Consider the following 10,808-nt stretch of genomic DNA (forward strand, 5'->3'; position numbering starts at 1 on the left):
TGAAGTCACCACTCGACCGCGGGTAAAGTTGAAGCCCACCATGTTTTACGTTTACATAAGCAGGGCCTGTTGCACTGGACGAGTCCTGCACGTCTTTGTCGGATTGCCGTTCCGCCGTGGAAGGTGAGGGCGCTCATTTCAGTCCACTGGTGCTTTTTTCTTTTTGTTTTTTTCAGACGGCCTGACCCCCCCACCAACAAGCCACTTCCTCTTTTGTCTAATTTCATGGCGATCGGGAGAGAGGGAACACCACCGACGCACGCACACTGTCTCAGCACTCTTCAAAGAGTTTATCCGGGGTAAATACCTGACCGTATTTTTTTTTTTTTTTGCAACATTCCGTCGCTGGGTTACCAAAAGTAGTCCCGCTCGAGTTCAGCCATGTGGGCGATTCAGCCTTTTCCCTGTGAAGTGTATCATGTGTTTAACAGCTTGTGGCTCAGATATTTTACACTGTAGCGCCACTCGCTGATAAGAAATCGGACGGCTCTCTCGCTGTGTCTCCCCCCTCCTCCTCTCGTGTCTCCCCCACTCACTCAGCGGCGAGCTAACGTTAGCACAAAAAAAAAGAAAAAAAAGAAACGCCACATAAATGTAGCTGTGGAGCTTTTATTTCTTCCTCTTGGCACATTATTCGTGTTGGTAGCAGATCAGTAACACCATCTGCGGCGTGTGTGCTCGCCGGGTAGCAGGGGGGGATAGCGGAGTTTGTATTAAAACGCCACTTTTTTTTAAAAAAAAGTTGTCAAATGTTTGTGTTTGGGGTTCAGCTAGCCAACGCCGCCTAGCTGTAGCCGCCGTGCTAGTTAGCGTTAGCTCGGGTCGCGATTGTGAAGTTAATGCGAGCTGAACTACTTGAGGAGGAAGACGCTGGGTGTGATAGGTTTGTCATCTACTAAGAGTTAAACAACTTAAGTGTCTGCACGGAGCATTTTCGGGTTTTACGCCATTCAGTGAGCCCAGTTGTTCCCGGTAGCCGAGGAGCGAGTGAGCTAGCGCCGTTAGCTACTTAACGGTAACTTGGTTGCTAACGAGGCTCTGCCGATCCGCCGATATGTTCACGAAGTTATCGATAACCTCAGCCACTCGTACTGTCGGCTAACGTGGACGTGCAGTGTCGGTGTGTGACTGTTTCGTGTGTGTGCTTCGTGAGAAAACAGTGGCGTTGTGGTCGCAATTTAAAGTAAAGTCGACCCTCCAGAAGTTGTGAACCAGCAACTCTAACAGGTTAAATGTGGTGAAGTGTAAAAAGAAAAAGTGGTTGTGTGTTATTAACAAGTCCCGAAGCATGAGTTGACTTTATGAAAACACTGTCGCATGGTGGATTCACACCACACAACATTTGTTTTTGACTGACTGCTAATCCTGCAAAATGTTGTCTTTTCAACAAGTCAGTGACTCCAACTAACTCATTATTTTAAAATCTACACACTTTTTCTTTTGTTTACAGTGTAAACTAAGTTGTCAACCTGAGTGGGACAACAGACATTGTTCTCCAGGTGAGTGTCTGACAGTCTGTCACTGAAGAAACAACCCACTATAATATAATGTGTCTGTAATGTGTCTCTGGGTTTAATTTGATGAACTGGGAGTGGTTGATTTTCAGCCCTGATTCTTCCAGTTCTTTGGCACCGTGTTTTTAATTCTTACACATGAATATACGACAGGACTTAATGGTCACTTACACAAAAGTACAGTCAGATACACTTTCGACCCCCCTTTTTCTTCTTCAGAACAAGTTGTTCGGGGAGTTGCGTATGGAAATATAAAGAAGTGATGTATATTTTGTTGTATCTTTGTGCAGGTGAAACTAAGTGGACATCGTTTAAGGGGCTCCATAGCACTTGGATCTGTTCTTCCCTGTCCCAGGTTCAGACTGCTTGGTCTATGGCTCTGATGGACAAACACAAACAGGTCAAGCGGCAGAGACTTGACCGCATATGTGAGGGTGAGTTTTTATACGTTTCCATACGCAAAGTGAAAGTAAATATGTGGGAGCTCGTGTTTTTTAAGCTGTATTTTGTTACTGTCACGTTTCTATAAGTATTACAGTTTAACTTTGTTGTATTACTGCCTCTCAGCCAGACCACCGTACTCATATACTCAGTTAAACCCGGTTCTACGGTCGATTATCTTTCATACGTGATGGCAATAGATATGTGCTTCTGTCCACGTGTGAAAACATTTTAGCACCAGCCTGCAAGTGTGTTAACTATGTAGGCTGAACATAGTGAGGGCAGGTTTAGCCTGTTAAAGGTAGAAAAATGATATTTATCAAAGTTTGTGCCTTGTTTGAGTTCATATTGTTCTGATATTTAATGGTTGCTTTTCACGTATTAATCTCTTGCTCTAGGAGTATTGTGGTTGTGATGAAACTCTCTTTCTTTCGTTTTATGGTGATGAAAGGTTAACGTACTGGACTGGTGCTTTCTAACTGAAGTAGTAAGGTTAACTGACTTCTGACTATTATATATTTCTTATTGTCTCTGTGTTTGAGAGTGGAGGTGTTTGCTGTTCGATCTATCTTTGTTAAATTGGTATTAGAGCTGCTGATACGGTAAAATACACACACATACACACACACATATATATATATGTGTATGTATTGCGATTATTGACAGACTGCAATATGATTCATGATTCCTGGCAGTGATCTTTTTGCGTCTTTCATTTTCACTGAAAAAATGAGTCAGATCATGATGGTGTGACATTTGTTGGGGGTCTGTGCTGAACAAACATGTTTTCTTACATTTGGAGAACACGATTTGTCGACCACACATTTTAACATTATCATAAAACTGCAGCTTCTACATTTTAAATAGTGCTCTTGGCCGTATTGTGATTTTAGATAATAATTAAGTTAACTGTGCAGCCCTAATTGGTATGCAAGGAATGTAAACATGGAAGCTTTGCGCTGTGTTTCATGTTGAAAACGACAGAAAATAAGTAAACTTTTTACGTTGCTTCAAGTATTTGCAGTCACGGACGGCACCGTGCAGATTTGTAGCAGAAACAGTGTTTTGAGCTGTTGCAGAGCGGAGAGTAGACGATGGCCATCAGACATAACGGTGTGCTAAAATGGAGGGAACAGTCTGGGAGAGTCTCTGGAGACGGGTGAGAGGGAGAGGACGAGGTGAAGGGTCGTGGCCGCAGCTACAGGGAAACGGGCCAGCTGTCTCTTTAAAAAACGACAACAGCCCAAACCGCCCTCGGCCTCGGCACCCGGCTATGCTAATGAGGTTAGTGCTGGTTGGCTGGCCCTCAATGGAGCCGCCTGCGATTGGACGCCGGCCGTGGGGGAGGGGCTGGGCGTGGATGACAGCTGGGATCCAGCCAGCCAAGAGCAGGCTGACAGAGAGAGAGAGAGGGAGAAAAAAAAGAGCGATAGAGGGAGAGCAAGGCGAGAGAGGGAGAGAGAGAGAGGAAGACAGGCTCACAGACTTCATAATGCAAGGTTAGGCCCGGTGCTCATGTGTTTTCTATTTTGGCATGTGTTTTTAAAATTTGTGAACTGTGGGTGGGGGGGGGAGGTCTCAGATTTGGGTGTGGAGCAGTTGTGGGTGCGCAGTTTTTCCTTTTATGTTCAGCGCGTATTGGTGTTGTCGCAGCCGTTGAGAAGGAACTGAATAACCCGTGTGTGTGTGTGTGTGTGTGTCTAGCTGCGTCTGGGTGGAGTACCGCTGCTTGCTGCATTATCATCGTTCGCTGCCCCTCCCCCCTCACCTCTTACTCCTCCAACTGCGGCCAGAGGGAGAGAGAAGAGGAGGAGGAGGGAGCGAGGGCAAAGAAAGGGAGAGGGAGGGAGAATGAATGAATCACTGAATGAATTGTATTGTGTGTGCGGCCATGCTTGCGCTTAGTAGGCCTCGGGTATGCCTGTGTCCTTTGACTCAAATTACTGTGTGTAGGCCTACTTGTATATTTCCAGAACTACTTTTTCAGAGGGGGTCTTTGTGACGAATCTCTTTGGGTTTTTCTGCATAGTAAGAGTCTCTTTGTGCTTCCAGCGTTTAGCAGTAGGCCTGTTAGCATTCTTGAGCCATCTGCAACGAATGTGAACTGGCTCTGCTCAGTGAAATGCAGTAGGTTGTACATTTCTATAAAGCCACTCGACCGTGTGTTTTTCTTTCTTCTTTCCCTGTGTGCGTTTCATGCATGCGTTGGGAAATCGGACGTCAGAGGAAGTGTTCACAAATATTTGTTTTCCACCCTCGGGCTACCGGCTCCCTTCCCTCCTCTGCAGTCTCACCATTACCTCCTGCCCTCTGTCCAAGTAAATGTTTCAGCTAGACACACTCCCCCACCCCGGGACACACACACATACACACCTGTCACCCAGCAGGGACAAGATAGTGTGTACTGGTGCATGTGTGGGGTTAGTCCGAGCCAAGAACGGCTGAGAAGACGACAGAAAGAGAGAAATAGCATTTACAGATACAACTGCTAGTGTCGATTTCCCCTAATTCAACACCAGTGCATTGGCAGACATGTGGCATGTATGTTAATTTGTTTTTGACCCGCGTCGTTTTATTTGTTGACATAATCGTAAACGGCCGTGGTGTACGTAAGCAGAATGTGCAGATGTTTGCCAGGTGTTTGTGTGTCCTGTATGTGCGTGAAGAAAGGGGGAGAACAGAAAAATAAGGAGGGACTCTTCCAGACAGCAGAATTTAGGTCATGACTCAGACCCCCTCATGAACCCCCGCCACCTCCTCTCTGAGACCCCGCAGTTTTCTCCACCCCTCCCCCCAGCCACCACACTCCATCACCTCTCCCCCTCCCCTCTGCGTGCGCTCGTCTCATACAGTGGCAGGTCAAGTTCCCAGACTTAACGCGTTATAAAAATGGCTCCGCTTCATTAACCAGAATCCAGCCTTCCCTTTGGAGGGGTCCGGAGTGGAGCTGGATCGATAAAAGCTGGACGGCGTATATTGGTTGCATGCGTTCTCAAACCGAGCTGGAGTTCAATACCAAATAGGCACGGATGCTGGACGCTCTCCATGCCCCATCACAGATTTAGTTACACGTTGGTAACAGTAGAGCGCTCTGTAGGAACACACATACTCTTGATGTTGGTAGTTCTCTTGGGGTGTTGGTGGATGCATTGGAAAAAGAAAGTCATAAAAAGTCTGAGTTATTATTGTCTAAGGAGTGTGGCAGCTAGCCCTGTTAACTTTAGCCCTGCGAGCAGGGGATTTTGTGTGAGGGTATGATGACTTGCCTTACGTTGGGAAGTCCAGACATGGGAAACGCGGACTGTTGAGTCACTAATCTGTAGCTTTATCATGCTGTTTCTGATGCGGCTGGTAGCTTTATACTGCATCATCAGTCACTCAGCAAGTTGTCACTGCAGTACGACAGATGATCTCTAATTTGTGTCTTTTATTTATTGCTCGTGTGCAACAACCAACATTATTTCCCTCCTGTTGGACCCAGGTATCCGACCCCCTATCCTGAATGGGCCAATGCACCCGCGGCCCCTAGTGGCCCTGCTGGACGGGCGCGACTGCACTGTGGAAATGCCCATCCTCAAAGATGTGGCCACAGTGGCCTTCTGCGATGCCCAGTCCACACAAGAGATTCACGAGAAGGTAAAGCCGACACACCCACACGCATGTCCACACTGTAATCACAGTCCATAAGGGCAAAACACTTAAACCCTTGTTTCATTCTGATGTAGTATAAAAGTAATCTAACTGTACCCTTAATTTCAAGCAGAACTGTGTAGAATTAGGATTAATGTTCTTTATGTATTACTTCTGTAGGTGCTAAATGAGGCAGTGGCTGCTCTACTCTACCACACCATCACTCTGTCCAGAGACGACTTGGAAAAGTTTAAAGGCCTTCGCGTAATTGTCAGGATTGGCTCCGGCTTTGACAACGTTGACATCAAAGCAGCTGCTGAGCTAGGTGAGTGGGTGGAATTGTAAACACACACACACACGCACGATCCGCCACGAGCTAACGCAGAGAGTAACACGCAGAGTGGTTGTCTTTCTTCCTTTCTATCGGCCATCCAGGCATTGCCGTCTGTAACGTGCCAGCATCCTCTGTGGAGGAGACAGCCGACACTTCGCTATGTCTGATCCTCAACCTGTACAGGCGAGTCACATGGATGCACCAGGCGCTCAGGGAGGGAACCCGGGCCTCTAGTGTGGAGCAGATTAGGGAAGTAGCTGGCGGTGCTGCTCGTATCCGGGGCGAGACATTGGGCATTATCGGTCTAGGTGAGTAAAGAGTATGGCCATGGGTGTCTACATTTGTTAGAGTGTATTGTAGCCACGTGCTCTAACACTTATGCCTTATTCACTTTGAGCAAAACAAAGTTTGTTTTGTTTGTAAAGATCTGTTTAATCCAGGCAGTTGATGGTCAGACAAACAGTATGCTGTAAGACCTGTTTTGGTACATGTGCTCGCTCGGTGGCTGTTAAATAACCTTACCATTTCTCTTTTTCTGCCAGGGCGTGTTGGCCAGGCGGTGGCTCTGCGGGCTAAGGCCTTTGGTTTTGGCGTGATCTTCTATGACCCCTACCTGCCTGATGGTGTGGAGCGCTCACTGGGCCTGCAGCGTATGGCTACCCTGCAGGACCTGCTCATCCACTCTGACTGTGTATCCCTGCACTGCAGCCTCAACGAGCACAACCACCACCTCATTAATGACTTCACCATCAAACAGGTGTGTGGATGTGCTCTGAATATGCTAAACACACATTTAGTCTCATGTTTGCTTTCTCATTTGTAGGTATTTTCCCAACGTCCTTAAATGTTGGATTTTGCTTGTGAGGAGTTCGGTTTTATCAAATTTAGATCAAGTCTGGATCAAGTGTTGGATCATTTATCAAATCTGATTTTGTTTTTTTCTTATGATATTTGTGCACTGTGTCTTCTTTTAAGTAAATAGCTGTTTTAGCACAATGGCCTTGTCCTAATGTGAGTCCAGTGTAATTAGTTCTCCTGCTTGTCAAGTCAAATATGAAGAACCCTGAACTATCTTAGACCAATTGGTTGATAATCTACAAAAAATAGGACTCTAACATTACCATATACAGCGTTCTGTTTTTATATGCAGCGTAAAATCCTGACTCAAACATTTGGCGAACAATGTTTGAACATAATTGTCTAGACAGTCAAGACAACTTGGCCTGGAACAAACATTGTCTCAATGTTATAGGACAGTCTGCATTATAGATTGGAAGAATAAAATGATGCCAAATGATCTCAGCCTGTACTGTTGCAGACTGAAAGTTTTAGCCTTTTCTGGCATGCTCTGCTCCCCATAGTTTAATCATACTGTTGCTAACTCTGTGATACAGATGCGTCAGGGAGCCTTCCTGGTGAACACATCAAGAGGCGGCCTGGTTGATGAGAAAGCATTGGCTCAAGCCCTGAAAGAGGGCCGGATACGAGGAGCTGCCCTGGACGTCCACGAGACAGAACCTTTCAGGTAACCGCGAAGTCACACCGAATATCTGTGCATGATGCATAACCTCACCACTCTTCTCTGTAACGGCCTTTCTCCTTCTTAACAGTTTTTCAACAGGCCCTCTGAAGGATGCCCCCAACCTGATCTGTACCCCGCACACATCCTGGTACAGTGAGCAGGCATCTGTGGAGGCTCGCGAGGAAGCAGCCAGGGAGGTTCGCCGCGCCATCACCGGTACGACGCTTTTCACTAAACAGGACAACACTGTTGTTTCACTTCAATAAATTGGTTAGTGTAGATACAGTACAGGCAGGAACTACACAGATCCAACTGGGATGTTTTCATTCATGGAGCACTGATTTGCTTACGGCTGTGCAAAGTTTATGGCGATGTGGCTGTTGATCGGAGTGCGATTTTTAATTTGAGATACTTGTGTGTCTGTGGCCTCAGCATTTACAGACTAAGGTGCATGTATAACGAGGCTTTAAGGATTGGTTTATAATCCCTTGATTGATTGTACAACTTAACAATCAAAATCTTGTATCTTCCTGTTGATTAACCTCTTGACCATTTCATTAATCATTTTGTCTAGAAAAAGAAATGTCCATTATAATTTCCCAGTGCCCAGCATGATGTAATCATATTGCTTGCTCTGTCTGGGCAGCGGTTCAAAGACCTCAGTTCACGATATCATATATTACACAAAAAAGACAAGAATCAAATGTTCACATTTGAGAATTGGCGAATGTTTGCATTTTATGCTTGAAAGCAATCTATTATTGAAATAGTTGCTGATTAATTTTCTGTTGATCGACTAATCGATTAATCGACCAATGATTTCAGCTGTAGTTCATATTTTAGGGCATTATACTCTTTAAACACTCTTTTACCAGCCTTGAAATAACCCTTAGGAGAAGCCATTTCCTAGAATGAGCAGAAATGAGTAGCCTTCTACATGTGAGTATTAATGCAGTTCATGACAATAACGCACACTCCAGTAAATGAGAGTCAGATATTCTCTGTGGCTATTTTGTAAATGCCTCATCATTTTATACTTGCAAATGATCTAAAAGCAGAAACTGATTAAGGCTGCCCCCTAAATTATGATGATTTCAATCAACAGTCAGAAAGCCCCCAAGTTGAACCTCGTTCAGGCCGTTGCACTTTTTCATCTACACTACGTTTCGTGTTATTGTACACAGAGAAACGCCGGAGGACAAATTGAGTCACTACACAACTAACTGTGATGGAAAAGCTTTATGTATGGTGACTGAGTAGTGTCAACCAGGCGCATGCTACGAGCACAGAACAGTATCCAGCAAGCAGAAAAGGGAGCATTTTTGCTCTGCGTACACAAATGTGAGAACTCAGACAAAAATGATGCCAGTTCTGGGTTTTAAATGGCTGTTGAATGCTGTGAATGAGAACAAGTTAGAGTGTAGATTCTAGCGAACAATTAGCTATAGCTAGCTCTAATATTTGCTATGGGTACATTGGGAATGATATATGAAATTACTGTCCTTTCAAAAGCATTGTACATAACCCAACGACTGAATGAACCAGAGAAACTTGCATATGCTTTTATTTATGGCGCTGTGTTGCATTACATTGTCAGTAAAGACAGGAAAAATATACATTTACAGCAGTACTTGCCCATGGACAATAAAGGACGAGTGTGGACAGGCTGTAAAGAGTGTAGGAGAAACTACAGTGGCCACAAAAAATCTTAAGGGCCCAATCTAGAGCCAGTGTTTGGTTTGTCCGTTCTGGGATACTGTAGAAACATGGCGAACTCTATAGAAGGCGTCCCGCGGCTTGTGTGTATAAAAACGGCTCATTCTAAGGTAACGAAATCACAACAATTCCTATATTCAAGTGATTATACACTAATGAAAACATACCTCCTGGTTTGACAGTCTGACAGTGGCCTACCACTTTGAACCGGCCGCTGCTGTTAAGAAATGGGTGCAACACGAGTGGCCTACCACTCATCATCTGCCACTGAACCACTAGTAGCCTACCGTCAGCCACTTTTCACTCTTGGCATCACTCTGTAAATGGTTGTTCTCTCTTCAACTATGTCAGTGATCAAACAGCCAATCAAAAGTCATGTTCAGTATTCAAAGTGACCAATGTCCATTCCGCCTGCATCCAAAGTCTCAAAAGTCAAGTGTTGAGCAGTTGCGAGCGCGTCGGGAGGGTGTACCTCGCGCTCGTCACAGCCCTGTGCTCATGTGACCGCATTTGTGCACAAGAAGCTGAAAGTTTCCCTCGTGAGGATGCTTTTCCACCGAGGGACACTGTTCCATGTGCTCCTATCACATGTACCCGCCTGGTTTTATGTGTGCGGGTTTTCAGATGAATTAAACGTCAATGTTATGGCAGAGTGAAGCAGCGCGGCGGGGCTCATTCACTGCTCTGCTCTCAGCTGCACTCCTGAATGTTACTAAGTCAGATAAACTACTGGCTACAACTGTGCAATCCGCAGTTCGGCTTATAGCCAGGAGCCACCAAGGGAGGTGTGTGTGTGGTGCCCAATCATTTTGTTAATGAACTATGACCCAGGCTTACACTGTTTATTTCATTCACTCTGAGGAAACACAGATGATCAAAGAGAAATATGGGGCTCTGTAGGTGCGTTGGACTGCGTTGTAACCGGGCAGAAACGGGCGGCTCAGAGTTGGCTGACCTGAAAGAGTTAACGGTCTGTGTTCCCTCCTGTAGGACGCATCCCTGACAGTCTGAAGAACTGCGTTAACAAGGAGTATCTGATGGCAGCCTCCCAGTGGCCCAGCATGGAGGCAGCCACTGTTCACCCAGAACTTAATGGAGCCACTTACAGGTGAGACGACTGGATTTACACATCTGGGTGTATGGGGCATCTTTTTCTTTTACATGATTCACATACTTATTTATTTATTTCTACATCTGTGTTTCAGATTTCCTCCAGGTCTGATCAATGTTGCAACTGGGGGTCTCCCTGGAGCTGGCACAGGGGTTGAAAGCCTGGTTTCAGGAACCCTGGCGCACGGCATCGCCCCCGTCTCCCACCCCCCTCACGCCCCCTCCCCGGGGCAACCCAAGGCCGAAGCCGACAGAGACATCCCCTCCGACCAATAGCCCCCCCGTGCCGTCGCCAGCACATTCCATCACCTCTGGAAAGCAACCCCCACCTCCCGGCATCAGACACAGCCCGACCCTCCAGTACATTGGCAGCGCCAGTTTGACCTGATGTGGATCTACACAGTCTTGTTCCACAGATCACATAACCAGCCCAGGAGTGACTTATCCACAGCTAGCCCCATCCCATCCACACCCCACGAACACAAATCCCTCCATCTTCGTCCTCATCTCACCTACTCACCCGTCATCCCCCTCCCCTCCC

General features: G+C 46.1%; 1 protein-coding gene across 5 annotated transcripts; it reads left to right on the top strand.

Moving 5' to 3' along the window:
* Nucleotides 1–73: 73 nt before the first annotated feature.
* Nucleotides 74–10,808, top strand: ctbp1 (C-terminal binding protein 1; the record flags this gene model as incomplete). Of its 5 annotated transcripts, none has more annotated exon segments than XM_035668681.1 (11): nt 74–123; nt 1,451–1,499; nt 1,805–1,948; nt 5,437–5,591; nt 5,766–5,910; nt 6,021–6,227; nt 6,462–6,676; nt 7,314–7,444; nt 7,530–7,657; nt 10,148–10,265; nt 10,363–10,808. In XM_035668681.1, coding segments are annotated over 9 exon segments (1,341 nt in total). In that variant the 5' UTR covers nt 74–123; nt 1,451–1,499; nt 1,805–1,887.

Source organism: Morone saxatilis, unplaced genomic scaffold (genome assembly GCF_004916995.1).
Source record: "Morone saxatilis isolate NCDOM2014 unplaced genomic scaffold, NCSU_SB_2.0 Contig22, whole genome shotgun sequence".
In the NCBI taxonomy this organism is placed as follows: Eukaryota; Metazoa; Chordata; class Actinopteri; family Moronidae; genus Morone; species Morone saxatilis.